Source organism: Hyaena hyaena, unplaced genomic scaffold (assembly GCF_003009895.1).
Source record: "Hyaena hyaena isolate Hyena2069 unplaced genomic scaffold, ASM300989v1 scaffold_173, whole genome shotgun sequence".
Lineage (NCBI taxonomy): Eukaryota > Metazoa > Chordata > Mammalia > Carnivora > Hyaenidae > Hyaena > Hyaena hyaena.
Genome location: NW_024080805.1, coordinates 1757785 through 1775001, shown reverse-complemented (window position 1 = coordinate 1775001; position 17217 = coordinate 1757785). Strand labels below are relative to the sequence as shown.

The following is a 17217-nucleotide window of genomic DNA, read 5'->3' as shown; positions in this document are numbered from 1 at the left end:
TGGGTGGCTTAGTCGGTTAGGCGTCCGACTTTCGCTTAGGTCATGATCTCGCGGTTCGTGGGTTCGGGCCCCGCGTCGGGCTCNTAAACAAAAAATGTTTCCAATCTCCTTGGAGAGAAAAGCAGGGGAACAATCAAGGCATGAATTGAGTTAGCCTCGTCTAAGATGAAAGTACTTTGTTTTCGTAATATTTGAGAGAAAGGGCACTTAAACCTCCAATTAAAAATAACTATATTTGGGGGCGCCTGGGTGGCTTAGTCGGTTAAGCGTCCGACTTTCGCTTAGGTCATGATCTCGCGGTTCGTGGGTTTGGGCCCCGCGTCGGGCTCTGTGCTGACTGCCAGCTCAGAGCCTGGAGCCTGTTTCAGTCTGTGACTCCCTCTCTCTCTGACCCTCCCCTGCTCACGCTCTCTCTCTCTCTCTCTCCTAGAAATAAATAAAAACCTTAAAAAAAAAATTTAAAATAGCTTGTCTGTATTTCCCTTACTGAGCTAAAAGAGTTCTTTTTAAAAGTGTTTTAAATAAATTCTACTCCCCAGCTTGGGGCTTGAACTCATGACCCCAAGATCAAGAGTTGCACACTGTACTGACTGAGCTAGCCAGGCACCCCTGAAAGAGTTCTTTATATATTCTGGATATAGATCCTATGGCTTACCTTTTCACCTTTCTAATGGTATCTTTGATGAACAGATGTTATTAATAGTAGTTTCATCGAACTTAATTTTTTCCTTCATGGTTAGTGCACTACTTTTTGTGTTCTGTTTAAGAAATATTTTTCATCATGATCATAAATATTGTTTCCTATGTTACTTTTAGAAGGATCATAAGGATTGTGTCCTGTATTTGTTTTAGAAGTTTATTTTTAGATCTGTAATTTTGTGGTATTTAATATTCTATATGATATGATGTAAAGGTCAATTTTATTTTTTCCACATGGATATCCAATTGTACTCGCACTAGTATTGAAAAGTTCAGCTTTTCCCACTGCTTGTAAGTATCACCTTTGTCATAAATCAAATGTCCATGTGTGTGTATCTACTGCCACTCTATTCTGTCTAGTTGATCCAATTTATCTTCCTTGCACCATATTATGCTGTCAAAGCAACTATAGATTTACAGTAAATTTTGATAATCAATAGCAAGTCTTTCTACCTTCATCTTTTTAAAAAGTATCTTAACTATTTTTGCCTCTTTGCATTTTCATATAAATTTTTAAATCAGGTTTTCAAAACCCACCAAAACAAGCAAACAGAAAGCTTGCTAGGATTTTTATTGAGGCTGCACAAATATTAAAACAATTTAAGGAAATTCATATTCTAGTCCATGAACAGGATGTTTTCCTCCATTTACACAATTGAGAATAAATTGCAGACATTTTACCATTGCTTTTATTAAATACGAATCAAAATATTTGGAGGTAGAGGTGTCTGAGTGTCTCAGTAGTTAAGGTCCAACTTCAGATCAGGTAGTGATCTCACAGTTCATGAGTTTGAGCCCCACGTCAGGCTCTCTGCTGTCAGGGCAGAGCCTGCTTCTGATCCTCAGTCTCCCTCTCTCTGTTCCTCCTCCATTAGTGTTCTCACTCTGTGTCAAAAATAAAATAAATATGTTTTAATGAAATATTTAGAGGTTAAAAAAAAACCTGGTAGTTTGTGTTTTTAAATAGATTTCTACATATGTCTCATTGACCAGAACAGTGTCACATGGTGTCTCCTTACTGCAAGGAGATGACATGGGACTGAGAACACGAGGTTTAATTTTTTTGCGCCCAAGGGCACCTGGGTGCTCCGGTGGTTGAATGTCCAACTCTTAATTTTGGCTCAGGCTATGATCCCAGGGTCGTAGGATCAACCCCTGCATAAGGCTCTGTGCTGATGGTGGAGCATGCTTAAAATTTTTTCTCTCTCTCTCCCTCTGCCCCTTTCCCCCACTTGCGCTCTCTTTCTCTCTCTGTCTCTCTTTCTCTCTCTCTAAAATAAAACTAAAAAATTTTAAACTATTTTCATTCTAATAATTTATCAGTAATTTATGAATTTTCTATATATACAAGTATGTCAGTTGCATATAATGACAGGGTTTTTTTCTTTTTTGTCCTAAGCCTTATACATTTTATTTTGTTTCTTGCCTTTTGTACTGACTAGCACAGTATAACATAGAAATAGTGATAGTAAACATCTTCATCTTGTTCCCAACTGCAGTGGGAAAGGTTTTGATATTTTACTCTTTAAATTAAAAAAAAAATTTTTTTTAATTTATTTATTTCTGAGAGAGAGGGAGACAGAGCGAGCAGGGGAGGGTCAGAGAGAGAGGGAGACACAGAATCTGAAACAGGCTCCAGGCTCTGAGCTGGCTGTCAGCACAGAGCCCGACGCGGGGCTCGAACCCACAAACCGCGAGATCATGACCTGAGCCGAAATCAGGCGCTCAACCAACGGAGCTACCCAGGTGCCCCTGACATTTTACTGTTTAATACAACATTCTTTATAGATTTTTTTTGTAGAACCACTGTGAGATTACAGAAGGTCCTTTCTATCCATTAGCACTAGACTTTTTTTTTCAGTAATGAATATATGTAGGGTTTTACCAAAAACCATTTCTTTCTTTATTTCACTAAGAATATTCTGCCTTTATCCTGTAAATATATTTAATTACACTTATTAACTTTTTAATGCTAAACCCACCTTTCATTTCTGGAATAAACCTGACATAGTCATCCATAGTCATACCCAGTGACTATGGTCTTTGCTGGGTTCTTCTCTTCTAAGACTAAACTGTAGTTACCCCCAGAAAGCTAAAAAGAAAATCTCAAATATAACTTGGGTTAATTTATGCCTAGGTTATGCTCAATTTTGGTAACTGTTTCAGGCTCCCTCTTCAAGACACTATGGTTATGTAACAAATCACCATAATGTAATGACTTAGAACAATAATCGTTTTTCTCTCTCTCTTGGTGTCCCTGTGTCAAGAATTCCAGAGCAGCTAGCAGGCTCAGCTCTGTGAAAGGTCTCTTAGGAGGTTATAAATCAGATTGGTTGGGACTGGAGTTATTTCAACAGCCTGATTCACATCCCTAGTGTCTGGGCTGGGGAGACCCCAACAGCTGGCCACTGGAACATGGGGGCCCCTCAAACATCCCCCTCTAACTCTGTTGGCATATCTGGCAAGACAGCTTCAGGGTGGTAGGATTTCTTGCGTCGGCTTGTGTCCCGAAGGAGAAGCAGAAGGAAATTGTATTGCCTATTATGACCTAGCCTTAAAAGTCACATAGCAGCATTCTACCGTACTATTGGCTGGGTAGTTACAAAAGGCCACTCAGTTTCAAGGAACATAGGCCCATCTCCCAATGGAGGAGTGATAAGTCACATTGTAAGGAGAACATGTGGAGCAGATATGTCAGCAAAGCCATCTTTAGAAGATACAACTTCCCAGGCGCCTGGGTGGCTCAGTCGGTTAAGTGTCCAACTTCATCTCAAGTCATCATCTCACAGTTTATGGTTTTGAGCCCCACATCAGGCTCTGCTGACAGCTCAGAGCCTGGAGCCTGCTTCAGATTCTGTGTCTCTCTCTGCCCCTCCCCCACTCATGCTCTGTCTCTCTCTTTCTCAAAATAAATATTAAAAGAAGAAGAGAAATACTACATGGCAATGAGAATGAATGAAATCTGGCCATTTGTAGCAATGTGGATGAACTTGAGGGTGTAATGCTGAGCGAAATAAGTCAGGTTTTCACTTATAAGTGGAACAGGAGAAACTTAACAGAGGACCATAGGGGAGGAGAAGGGGAGAAAACAGTTGGGGAGAGGGAGGGAGGCAAACCATGAGAGACTCTTGAATATTGAGAACAAACTGAGGGCTGATGGGGATGGGGGAGAGGGNACCATGAGAGACTCTTGAATATTGAGAACAAACTGAGGGCTGATGGGGATGGGGGAGAGGGGAAGGGGGGTGATGAGCATGGAGAAGGGCACTTGTGGGGATGAGCACTGGGTGTTATATGGAAACCAACTTGACAATAAACTATAAAAAAAAAATGAAGAAAGTGGGGAGGTAGGTGGGGCTGTTGTAAAACAAAAGGCTCACGGGAGCAAAATAGTGGCTTCTCATTGGCTGAGCTGTGACAGTCTTTCATTGGGTGAGCTGTGACAGTCTCTCATTGGCTGAGCTGTTGAGAGTGGAGGTAATGTGGTTTGGAGTGTAGGGGTTCAGAGCCGATGGCTAAGAAAGAATTCTTGCCATGTCTTCCATGCAAAAAAGGGGTTTTATTAAAACACAGGGATAGGACCCATGGACAGAAAGAGCTGCACTGAGGTTGTGAGGAGAGACTGATTATATAAGATTTTTCTATCCTGTGGAGGGGAGAATGGCATTGGGATCCCAGAAAATTGAATCTGTAGGTTTCTGGAAGTTGGGCTATTGGTAAAATTGTAAATCATTAAGTAATCATTAAGACAGTTGTAAACTGAAAAAAAAAAGAAAGAAAGAAAGAAAAGAATAAGAAGATACAACCTGCCACAGCAGCATCTCATAAGGTCCACAGCCAACCTAGACAATCATCTTTACCATCACCCACCCTTGGCCTGTCTAGTTTAGGTCCCACACCTCCTTTCTTACCTCTGCCTCCAGCAGCATGGTGCCCATCTTCATTGTCCTTCATGCACAGCCACATACTGGGGTCCCACAGGATCACTCTTAAGACCCCTTTCTCAGATATCTTCCCTAGAGTTTTGGAGGGAACCTCAGTGGTCTTAAGAAATGGGTATCAAATGTTACCCTGGCTAGAGTTCCCAAGGAATGTTATTATGTACTTGGGACAACTGAACAGACACTGAGTGCATCTTCACAACAATGGCCAAGATGAAATTCTTTCCTCAATTCCAAGGATTTTTCTCAGTGAGGGCCTTCTCCAGACCAGGGCTGTGTTAGAAGCTGGTAGCATGATAAAAGAAGGAACTCACAGTGGAAAGATGTGTCTGTAAACCTGTCAGCACATGACCCAGAGGATATAGGAAACATTAAAGGATATTAAGTCAAGAAGTCTCATGATCGGGTTTGCACTTTGGAAAGATCATCACTATGGGACGTCTGGCGGCCTCAGTCAGTGGAGCATGCGACCCTTGATTTCAGGGTTGTGAGTTTGAGCTCCACGTTGGGTGTAGAGATTCCTTAAAAATAAAATATCTTGAAAAGAAAAAAGAGAGAGGAAGGAAGGGGTGGAAGGAGGAAGGAGGGAGAGAGAGAAAAAGGGAGAGGGAGAGGGGGAGAGAAGAAGAAAGAGAAAGGAAGGAAGGAAGGAAAGACCACCACTATGTTTAAGTAAAGCTTGTCCCTTACTGCCAGGAACAATGCGTACTCAGCGGCACTGTGTGTACAAATCTGCATTTCAATGTACCAGACCTGAGGGGGATTTCTTTGATAGAAGCCTCTTTGAGAGAAAATCAAGGTCTAGCTTGTTTGTATACATACCAGAAGCACACATTGAAGAAAACCTGCAGTTTAATGGAGTCTGCTTTCCTTGGTTCAGAAAACAGAATCAGGGGTTGGAGTAGCAACTACCTCATCTAAAGAATTTACTCCAGGGGAGACTGGGTGGCTCAGTCAGTTAAGCGTCCAACTCTTGATTTCAGCTCAGGTCATGATCCCACAGCTGGTCATGATCTTATGGTGGGTTGGGAGATGGAGCCCTGCATCAAGCCCTGCATTGAGCCCCATATGGGGCTTCATACCAGATGTGAAGCCTGCTTAAGACTCTCTCTCTCTCTCTCTCTCTCCCTCTCTCCCTCTCTCTCTCCCTCGCCCCCACCAAAACAAATTTACTCCAAAATCTGAATTATTAATTTTCACCATCCTAACAGATAAAGGCTAATTCGATTCTGTAGCTGAAAAATGAGTATAGCAACATTCTTTGTAAAATATTTTGGAAATGTCCCTGATTTATTGAAAATGCTATGACAAATCATGGCAAAGATCGCAAAGAATTTTCACAATAGCCTTTTGTGGAATCCAGAGCAGCAGCAGCAATTGCTGGTAGTACTGTCTTTCCCTGCACTATAATCAACATTGGACAAGGAAACCGTACACCTGATTGATTCAGGAAATCAAAGCAATAAAACTGCCAGCAACAATGCGGCCAAGTGATTAAAAGAAGGCTGGTTGAAAATTTAAACACCCTTTTTACTCATTAATCTCCAACTGCTAAAGACAAACAAAAAGCAAAATTAACATGATTGTAAACTAAGCACTGTGTCCTGTGGCTACCGTGTTGGCCTGCTGAGAGGGAATGGGCTGATCAAAGCCCGCGGAGTCTGCAGAGAACCGTGGCTAAGAGCTACTTCGGGAAGCGCACAGCCAGGATCCATTACCGGCCCGCTTCAGAAACAGGTGAGTGCCGTAATTAATCTTGCCCTCAATTTGGAGGGAAATGGGAAAGCTACCTGCTCTGTCCACTGAGTTTATATGTTAATCCTCCCAGCTCTGGGAAAAAGTTCTTAAATTGGCGTAAAGACTTTTCCTGCCCTTCTGAAAGTGTAGAGAAGAAACAGTTGGGAGGGGGTGTTGAGGTCCCTAACTTCAGGCAGTTAAGATGCTTTCCAGGAAAGCTGTTGATTGCTACCTTGCTTGGTTTGACGTGTATCTAAGCCCACAGAGCAAAAGGCTCTTCTAATGAAGCTAGCAGGTTTTTTAATGCAAGAGAATACTCAGAGACTCAGGGGGCCTCACCCCACAAACAGAAACCATGAAAATCCAGATACTTGGAATTGGAATTGCTCTTGCAGGCAAACTCATCCAACCAAAGGGCACTTGAATTGCTTAAAGCATATCCAGGACTTTGCATATTATTCCAGATACAGCAAAAATTAATAGGCATCTGCCTTGTCCTTTCTTCGCACCAAATTCATATTTTAAAAAAAATAATGAACTGTACAAGCAAAATACCTGCATCAGCAATAGAAATTTCACACTAGAAAAACTGAGGACTTCTACTAAAACTCAGTGCTGAATAAATGGGGTAACAAAGTTGAACCACCGAAAGCAATCTTTCTTCTGCAAGGAGACAACAAATTATGGGCATAAGCAGAAGATGCTAGAAGGTACCCTCTGACACCCCTAACATGGAGTGGTGGAGGCCACGCTGTGGCAGAAGGCTGAAAACCAAGCTGTTTGAGAGGCCTGTCAGAAACTGTAATGCTTGGCTGCCCCTCCTTCTGAGACACCCTCAGTGATGTGCTGAGGCCCCAGTGGGGCACCAATTAGCCATTCAAGCATAAAACCTTTTCCTAGAAAACCTGCCAACAGTGATAGAGGTGTGGCTTCACTAGGATTACCTCCCCCATTCCACTCTGCCCACCCACCCACAGTTCTATGACAAAATTTTGCTATGTTTCTGAAACGTCATTGCCTTCAGCTTCTCTTCCTCTGTATGTATCTGGATCTGATATCCTACTATTAAAAATTTGGTTGGGACCTGTTTTAGTCAGTTTGGTGTGCTATAACAAGACCGTAGACTGGGTGGCTTAAAACACAGAAATTTATTTCTCACAATTCTGGAAGCTGGAAAGTCCATGATCAAAATGCCAATAGATTCGGCCTCTGGTGAGAGCCCATCTTCCTGGATGGCCATCCTCTCATTGTATCCTCCCATGGCAGAGACCAAAAAGAGAGAAGCAAGAACTTTCCTGTCTCTTTTTCTAAGGGCACTAATCTCATCATGAAGACTTCACTCTCATGACCTAATCTCCTGAAGGCTCCACCTCCAGATACCATCACACTGGGGATCAGAGTGTCAGTTTATGAATTGGGGTGGGGGGTGGGGGAGGTGGAATCAAACATGCAGTCTATAACAGGACCCATATCAATTTCTGACAACATTGAACTCCTATTTGTTCAAAATCAACTGAACAGGACTGAACATGAATCCATTGAGAGCAAATTTAACCATATATTTATTTTAGTTGTTCAAATAGGTAGGGAGTCCCTGTATGGTCACTATGTACAGAGCAACAGGGCTTAGGATGAATTCTATATGGTCCTTGAGCTTGAGTTATGGAACAGGCTTTAATGGGGGAAATTACAAGCCAGGGGTCAGAAAGAGAAGATGGCATAGTCTAGAATCTTCCAAACACCCCAGGGAGAGGGATGCTATGGCCAGGTGCTGTGTGTGTTCCAGTGGAAGACTATATCACCCAAGATTAGATCTTCTTGGAGTTAACTTGTAAGAAAGCAGCCTTGTCAGAATGTGGACAAAGAAATTATTTAGAGCCAGAGTAACTGAAGTTAGGTGCTAGCTGCCCAATACTTGGTGATCTTAAGAAGTTCAGCCCTGGGGTACCTGGGTGGCTCAGCTGGTTAAGCGTCTGACTTCAGTTCAGGTCACAATCTCACAGATCACAAATTCAAGCCCCATGTCAGGCTCTGTGCAGACAGCTCAGAGCCTGAAGCCTGCTTCGGATTCTGTGCTTCCCTCTCCCTGCCCCTCCCCTATGCTTGCTCTCTCTCTCTCTCTCTCAAAATTAAATAAACATTAAAAAAAAAAAGAAGTTGCAGCCCCTTATGCAAGGGGTAGAAAGCCATCCTAGGACACTAAGTGTGGGCACAGCTGTTCTGCTGGTAGAAGGGAGGACCCTAGTCCCTTCTGGCACAATACGTGGGCAACCCCAGGGTCATCTCTACGGGTCATTTTTGGATGATCCTCCCTGAAGCACCATACTCTTCTATTCATACTTTATTTTTTTAAGTGTATTTATTTATCTTGAGAGAGATAGAGACAGCATGACTGGGGGAAGACAGAGAGAGAGGGAGAGGGAGGATCCTAAGCAGGCTCAGCATTATCAGCACAGAGCCCAACACAGGGCTTGAACTCACAAACCATGAGTTTATGACCTGAGCCGAAACCAAGAGTTGGACACATAACCAACTGAGACAACTAGGCACCTTATTCATACTTCAAAAAGTGTTAGTTATAACCTGCAAATGACCAGTGTGAACAATCCTGTGCTACAACAATCTGCCAGATAAAGGAAATGCTTTGGGCTAAAAAAAATTGTTCAGAGATGAAAAGGTTCCAATGGAATACTTGTATAACATTCAGGTACATCAGAATATTAAGTTGAAGGCAAAGTGGAGACTGTCTACCAACTGGGGTAAAAAGATGAAGAGATAATGGGATGAAGAAAGATATAAGGGAGAATAATATTTGAAATTAATTCCTTCAACAAATATAAATATTTATATTTACTTATGAAGTTCTGAGGATGAGCTGGTGAGCAAGACAGATGTGCCCTACTTGTTCTACAGACAAGTAAACAGCCCAGTAGATGTTGAAAAGCCTAAAACAATAATTTTTAAAGATTTTTTCTCCTGAATTACTTACATGTACATTTGAACACTCTCCCAAGTTGCATTTCTGTTTACCTGAACACACAAACAAAAAAGAGCTGATTGACGGAACACAAGAAATTTTTAAAGTAAAAAAAAAAAAAAAAGATTAAACCTAATCTTTTAAAAAGTACTCAGAAAAATATGTTTAATGTTTACTATGTTCTAGACACATGTTGGGGAAAAGACTGTCATAGAAAGGCCTATTTGGACAGAATTTTTAAACTTCAAAAATAAGAATTTTACAAGTGTTTTAAGACTCAGCAGGTAACAATAAAGCACTGTCTACAAAGCTTTGAAGGAAATGTTAATGATTTAGCAAAAGGGCATTTTCAAATATGCCAGAACTAGGAAAATGTACCCCCTTTCTAAATAAGCTATTTCAAGACTCATTCTAGAGCAAAAGATGATCCTAAGGAAAAACTCAAGCATAGGGGAGTTGTAGCTGGAATAGACTGGCAGTAAGCACTGAAAACATTTCATTTGTAGGGATGAGTCTTGATAATTGGTGTAAATACCGTTATGGCACAAGGAAAGTAGACAAAACATACGAACCCACAGAGTAGGAAATATAAATGGCTGGTGAAATACCACTGATCAGGAATATGTAACTTAAAGCCACAAAAAAACACCACTTTCCAACCTATCATATTGATATAAAAAAATTTTTTTAAATGGTAGCAAAGGAACCAGCTTCACAGAGGAACCCACTGGTCAAAGCTGGGATCATTTTAGCATCAAAAGAACCATAACTGTAACTGATTGAAATATGTTGACTATATTAGAAAAATGAGTCCATGTGATACTTAAAAAAAAAAAAGAGGAATAAAATAAGCAATCAAATAAATAAGAATTTCTTTGAAGGGGCCATTATACCAAGTTCTTAACTCTGGAAGGGAAAAGAATATTTTTTCTTTGCAGTAGGAATCATATTGCATGATAACTAATGGCCCTAGTCAAAGAGAAAAAGCTGTTCTTTCTATAAAAATGCCAGCTATAAATGTAGACAGAATTGGAAAATCACAATTTGCAACCCCTAAGCAAATAATTAAGCCAAGAGTATCAACAGATGCTGAAACCATCAGGTGAACGGTTGATGGAGAGCTGGATATTCACCTAGTGCCAAAGTTACCACCCCACAGATTACTGGTTTGTTCCAAGATGACTGTCACTGCATAAACCCTGTGGTCAATCTTAATATCACCAATGATGGGATACCCAGAGCTTCATAATGTGACTCCTCATATGATGCAGTGTTTAGCCTGAATCTAAACAAGCCTTTAGATCTAGCTTCCAATACTAGAAAATATGGGGCTGTTAAATTATACCACAAGGGACAAGTCAGAAAAACCCAGAAATGGGGCCATTGTATGAAACAACTCTCCTGGTCTTTCTGAATCAATGTCATTTGAAAAATAAAAAGCTGGGGGTGGGAGGTGAGGAGGAGACAAGAAGGGACAAAAAAGGGTGTGTCTCTTCTAAATCAAGATAAACTTCAGAGACCCAGCAACCAAATCCAATCATGGCTCTTAACTGGATCCTAATAAGAATAAACTTGCTGCAAAAGACATTTTGAGACCCAGCAACCAAATCCAATCATGGCTCTTAACTGGATACTAATAAGAATAAACTTGCTGCAAAAGACATTTTGGGGACAAGTAGGGGTAACTTGGGTGTGTTGGTATTATTGTGGTTATATAGGAAAGTGTTCCTATTTAGGTATACAATTCAAAATTTAGGAATGAAATGTCATGATATCTGTATTTACTTTAAAATTCTTCAAAAAATAGGTGAAACATGACAAAATGCTAAAATAATTGTTTCATCAATGTGGCAAGTATATGGCATTTATTATACTACTCTACTTTTATGTACATTTATAATACTCATAATAACTATAAAAAGTATTTTCAATATCTAACATTTGTGAGGGTTTGAGGAAACAGAGCATCCTATACATACTGTTGGTTAAATTGGTATAAACTTAGGTGACAATTTGGAATATATAAATATTATTTTAAAATATACATACCCTTTGACATAGTAATCTTATCATTAAGAATCCATTCATAGGACACCTGGGTGGCTTAATCGATTAAGCATCTGACTTTTTTCAGCTCTGGTCATGATATCTCAACTTTGTGAGTTCGAGCCCAGAGTCAGACCCTGTGCTGGCAGCACAGAGCCTTTGTGGGATTCTGTCTCTCTCCCTCTCTCTGTACCCCTCCCCTACTTGTGCTGCCTTCATCTCTCTCAAAATAAACAAATAAATTTGCAAAAAAAAATAGCCCAGGGGTGCCTGGGTGGCTCAGTCAACGGTTAAGCATCTGACTTTGGCTCAAGTCATGATCTTACGTGGGTGAGTTCGAGTATCACATTGGGCTCTCTGCTTATCAGCATGGAGCTTGCTTCTGATCTTCTGTCTGCCCCACTTCCTCAAAAATAAACAAACATTTTTTAAAAAACTTTAAAAAAAGAATCCGTTCAATAACCTAGTGACAGAATAGAGGATGTAGTATAAGGATATTTATTATAGCATATTGATAATATGAACAAATATGAGACAATAGGGAAATGGTTAAATATATTTTGACAATATATTACATATTATCTATGACAAAGAACACCATGTTACTGTTAAAAAGGACAAAGTAGGTGCATATTTACTGTTCTGGTTTGCTAGGACTGCCTAGCAAAGTACCTTAAGCAACAGAAATGTATTTTCTCACAGTTCTGGAGACCAGAAGTCTGAGACACAGTGTGTGCAGAGCTGGTTTCTTCTGAGGCCTCTCCCCTTGGGTTATAGGTGGCCGTCTTCTCCTACGTGCCTTCACATGGTCTTCCCTGTGTACCCATCTGTGGCCAAATTTCCTCTTCTTACAAGGACACCTGTCATCTTCCAGAAGAGGCCACACTAATGATGGCATTTAAACTTAAATACCTTGGGGCACCTGGGTGGTTCAGTCAGTTGTGTGTCCAGCTCTGGATTTCGGCTCAGGTAATGATCTCATGGTTCTGTGAATCTGAGCTCTGTGTCAGTGCGCTGACCCACACTGTCAACGCAGAGCCTGCTTGGGATTCTCCCTCTCTCCCTCGCTCTCTGTCCCTTCCCAGCTTGTGCACACATACTCTCTCTCTCTCCCTTAAAATAAATCAATATATAAAAGCAAAAAAATTTAATTTAATTATCTCTGTAAAGACCCTGTCTCCAGATACAGTCACATTATGAGGTACTGGGAGTTGGGGCTCCAACATATGAAACTTTAGGGTTACACATCATAATATTTACTGACGTGGAAAGATGTTCATGACTTTTAGGCTAAAAACATCAAGAAGCAGAACAACATATACAGTATCCCTTTTTTTTTCAAAATTTAAAAACAACAAAAGCATACCTCTGGTACATATTTATACATAGCTTGAGGTATATTGAAAACATACCTACCTGAAAGGATAGATACCCAACTGTCACAAAGGCTCCCTGGGGAATAAAACGGGGTTAGGAATGGAAGGGAAGGAAGGCCCTTTCTTCATAAGCATGGGTTACTCTTGTCATTAGAAGATTTTAGCTTAAAAAAAAGACCCTTACAATGAGCCCCAGAGATGACCTGGAGGCATCAGAGAATCTCCAGTTCCAAGTGCCACAAGGAAAGGAAAGTAGACTTACCAGGGCCCAGGACCAGATGTACACAGTCTGTCCTGCCTTCCCCAATACATTGGCACCATCTCAAGAATTGGGGAGGGTAAGGTCCAAGACCAAGATTGTCTTTGTCTGCCAGCTCAGAAGAATGGGAGATTCAGGGTCAAAATTCAGTTTTAGAAAATCAAGTGATATTTCTTGCATGTCTGAACTTTGAGACTGAGATCCATATGGCTACACATACTGTTCTCATTTCATTCTCTTACAATCCTAGTATCTTCATTTTACAAATGAAGACAGGGCTTTTTATTAATTTTCCTGAGTATGTAGCAAAACTAGAACTCAAATTTGGGCCTCCCTTGCACTGAAGCCCATGCCACATACTACTTTATGCTGCGTGGAATAGGTTTTGCCTTCTCTCCACCACCTGTACCCAATCCCAACTACCAAATCTTGCTAATTCGGGCAGCATCCTCTCTTTGAGGAAGCCACTTTTCAGTATCTCCCCTAACTTTAGGTGGCCCTCTTGCGCCTCCCTAAATGCCTATCTGCATTTCCATGATCTCTGAGTATGTTTGTCCTCCTCCACTAGACTGTGAACTCTGAAGGGCAAGAGTTAAATATCTTTAATGCCTGACACACAGTAGGTTCTTTAGTTCTACAACAGAAGAATACACTTATATTTTATTGTTTCCTCACTAAACTCTGAATTTCATAAGGTTAAAGAATACATCTGGTTTTATGCACCATTAAGCCACTGGTGTCCAACAGCACTTGGTTTTCTACAAATATTTTCGAAAGAATGAATGGATAATTTTATAAGTAATCGCCTCTATTTCCTAGGACTCTGAGTCACATTCCGAGAAAAAGCAGCTTCCTGACATCCTTTTCCTTGTAATGGTTTAGTATATTAAATTATTTCTTGGATTTATCCTCCTGTTGCAAACTGCAAACTGCTAGCGATTTTTTTCACCCTCACCCCCCCCCCCTTAACTGCCTGAATGTCATGAATCAGGGGCAGGTAGAGGTGAAGTGAACAGGTTACCCTCCAATTTACAAGCTTGCTCCATTTGTATAATTGTAAAGTCACACGTTCCTCGGTGTGACTCTCTCACGACAAAATCTCCACGAGTGGATTGATTACGTATAACTATGACTAATTAAAGATGTAGGATAACAGAAGAGTTAAAATTGTAATTGCTAGGCAAGGTTGTGATCTTTTAAAAATATATACATGTTGCGGTCTTTCATTACTGAAACAAGGAAAATACGTTCCAAATTACCTTCCAAGCGGTTTGCCTAGATTGACAGTCCTACGGACAAAGAAGGGGACAAAACGCTCTCCAGACCCGCGTTTGCAACCGGAGCCGGCGCCCCCTGTGGGCGGGACCAATGGAGCCTCCGGGGACCCAGAGGAAGAGGAGGCGGGGTCGAAGGCGGGTCCAGGCCTCCGGGGGCGGAGCCTCGGCGGGCGAGGGGCAGGCTGGGAAGCGGCGCCATATTGGCGTCGGCCGCGCTGTATTGTCATAAATAGAGCCGGTTTTGTGGTGTTTTCACTACTCGGTTGGATGCCTCGGCCGTAGTAAGTGAGAAAGTGAGCGAGCAAGCGAGCTACAAGCGACCAGAGCAAAGTGGACAGGAGGACAAGGGAAGAGCAAGAACTTGACTCCAGACCGAAAGATACTCGGCGGTGAGGAAGACGCAGGAAGCGATGAAAGAGATGTCTGCGTAAGTGGTGGGGGGCGGCGGTTGGGGACGAAGCTGAGAGAGGTGGTTTGGGGTGGTCGGCCCGGGACCCCCTTTCCGTGCCCTGCCCCTCGCGCCCTGCCCGTCGCTCGCCCGAGTGGTCTCCTTCCCCGCTCCTGGACGGTCGGCAAGGGCACCTCCCCTACCCCCGGCGGCTCACCTGGCCGCCGCTGAACAGACTGGGGGACTCCTGGAGCCCCTATCTGCCCTCGCTTGTTCCTCCTGAGAGGATGCCCCCAGACAAGTAAGCGGCCGGAGAGGCGCGGGTGTCTGTGGGGAGAAATTGTCGGTCACTCTTCTGCCCCTAGCAGTGTCTGAGCCTGTCTCTGCTCCTGTCTGCATTGGCGCAAATACCATCCCCCTACCTCCCCCTCCTCCCTCCCTCCCGGCTGTCTCCTGGTCTTCAGGAGTGAATGACCTCTCCCAGCCCATGGGTTTCTTTTTAATAGAGACTATGATGTTTTCGCTCTCCTCCGGCCTCCCCCACCTACCCACAGTATATCTACCAGTCTGGACCTCCTGCTCACACTTTGATAAGTCAGAAACGGTTTCCGTGCTTGGCAAGGTTTTCTTGTGGGTTCTAACATTTTGATTTATTAGGAAGTAATTTAGAAAAATGCAGAGAATAACATAAGTATCATTTGTGTAGTCATCATCCATCTCTCCCAAAGCATAACATTCCGTATGTGTGGAGAGTGCGTGTGTACATAAATATCTTTATTTAGAAGAAGTCAGCTATTACAGATATGTTTGAACGATTCTCCTACCTCCTCTGGTTCCATTCACCTCCCTCCCCATAAGTTCCCCACAGTCCTGAATTTGATGTTTATTGCTGCATTTTTAAAAATGCTACTACAACATATGTATGTGTCCATAATAACTGGCATTGTTTTACTTGTTTTAAAGCTTTGTATAACTGGTGTCACACTTGTCATTCTGCAACTTCTTTAGTGCAATATAGTACCTATGACCCTGTTAATGTTTTCAACCATAATGAATACATATTAAGTCCAAATTGTGTTACATTGTAGGGATACACCTTATTTTAGTTTTTTCTCCCTATTTTGACTATTTCAGATTGTTTTGAAGTTTTTTTAACTATTTAGAAAGCGTGCGCACACAAGTGGGGAAGAGGGGCGGAGAGAGAATCTTTCTTTTTTAATGTTTTTAAATGTATTTTTGAGAGAGAGCGCGAGCGAGCATGAGTGGACAAGGGGCAGAGAGAGGGAGAAAGGATTACAAGCCTGATGTGGGGCTCGAACTCCTTAAATGTGAGAGCATGACCTGAGCCAAAGTCCAAGTCGGATGCCTAACCAATTAACCAATTGAGCCACCTAGGCGCCTCATGTTTCTAAATTTTTAATGGTACAGTATGGCAGTAAACATTCTTGTACATTTTTCCTTATACACTGGTACTAGAATTTCTCTAGAGTGTTTACTTGTAAGTGAAATTGAGGAGTTGAAGGGAGTATGGAATTCTTTTGCTTGCTTCCCCCCCCCCCCGCCCCCCCAGATGGGGGAGATTCAGATTCACAGATTTGGAATTTTAGTGCTAGTAGCGATCTTCATAGCTAACTTTTTCAGTGTACAGGTAAGAAAGTGGGATCTAGGATCATAGTGTCGGAACTGAAGTACTTGTTGAAGGGAGAATAGAGTGGTGGAAAGATCTTGGGTTTTAGAGTTCAGATTCTGGCTCTTCATATCACTTGGATCTTGGGTACCTATCTGTAAGATGGCATTTATTCAATACCTACCTTTTACAGTTATTGTTGAGATTAATTGATCACATATACTCAAGTCTGTTCCATCCATTTACCATACACATATAAACACTCAGAAACAATACCAAAATACCCCTCCAGCTCTCTTAGAGGTAAAAAGCTAAATCTTTACAAAGGAGTTATAACTTGAAATAACTAATTGAAATTTTGTTTTTTCCACAGAACAATTAATACCAGAAAGAAATTAAAGTCACTAACATTGATGTTTCCCCTTTTGTGTCTCTGAGCTATTTCAGAAAATACATAGGCTGTTTTATCTTCCATTTGATTCTCCCTCCCTACCTCAAGAAGTCTTTAGCCAAGGAGCATGCTTTACTGTTTTGACCCGTTAAAATTCAGAACAATCGCTACTGTATTTTTGTGTGTTATTGTTTACAGGGCTAATTTATTATTTAAAAATCTGTTCTTTTATATTTTGAGATTACATTCTTAACTGTTGTTGTTGATGGTCCTTACTGTCGAATGGTAAAGATAGATGGTAGAATTAGTTGGTTATTGTGTATGTTCATTTTTACTTTACTTTCTTAGCAAAATAAAAAGTTATACCCAGCCATGGTGGTCCCAAAATTTATTTTGAAATTATTGGCTTGTGTAAATCCGAAATCAGAAATTTGGTTGTACTTTATTCCAAACTATAGGATCTTTTGGAGGCTAGCTTATATTGTATCTATAAAAGTGT

At 41.4% G+C, this 17217-nt stretch overlaps 1 protein-coding gene across 3 annotated transcripts in view; it reads left to right on the top strand.

Annotated features, from left to right (window-relative positions):
- Nucleotides 1-5800: 5800 nt before the first annotated feature.
- PAPOLG (poly(A) polymerase gamma) overlaps nucleotides 5801-17217 on the top strand; it is a 39082-nt gene continuing 27665 nt past the window's right edge. Inside the window, exons 1-2 of one of the 3 annotated variants that reach the window (XM_039240325.1) lie at nucleotides 5801-6377; nucleotides 14595-14739. In XM_039240325.1, coding sequence (XP_039096256.1) covers nucleotides 14723-14739 — 17 coding nt within the window. In that variant the 5' untranslated portion in view covers nucleotides 5801-6377; nucleotides 14595-14722. Of the gene's footprint in view, nucleotides 6378-14518; nucleotides 14740-17217 lie in introns of those variants that run through there. The other 2 variants (XM_039240326.1, XM_039240324.1) reach the window with 2 other exon arrangements.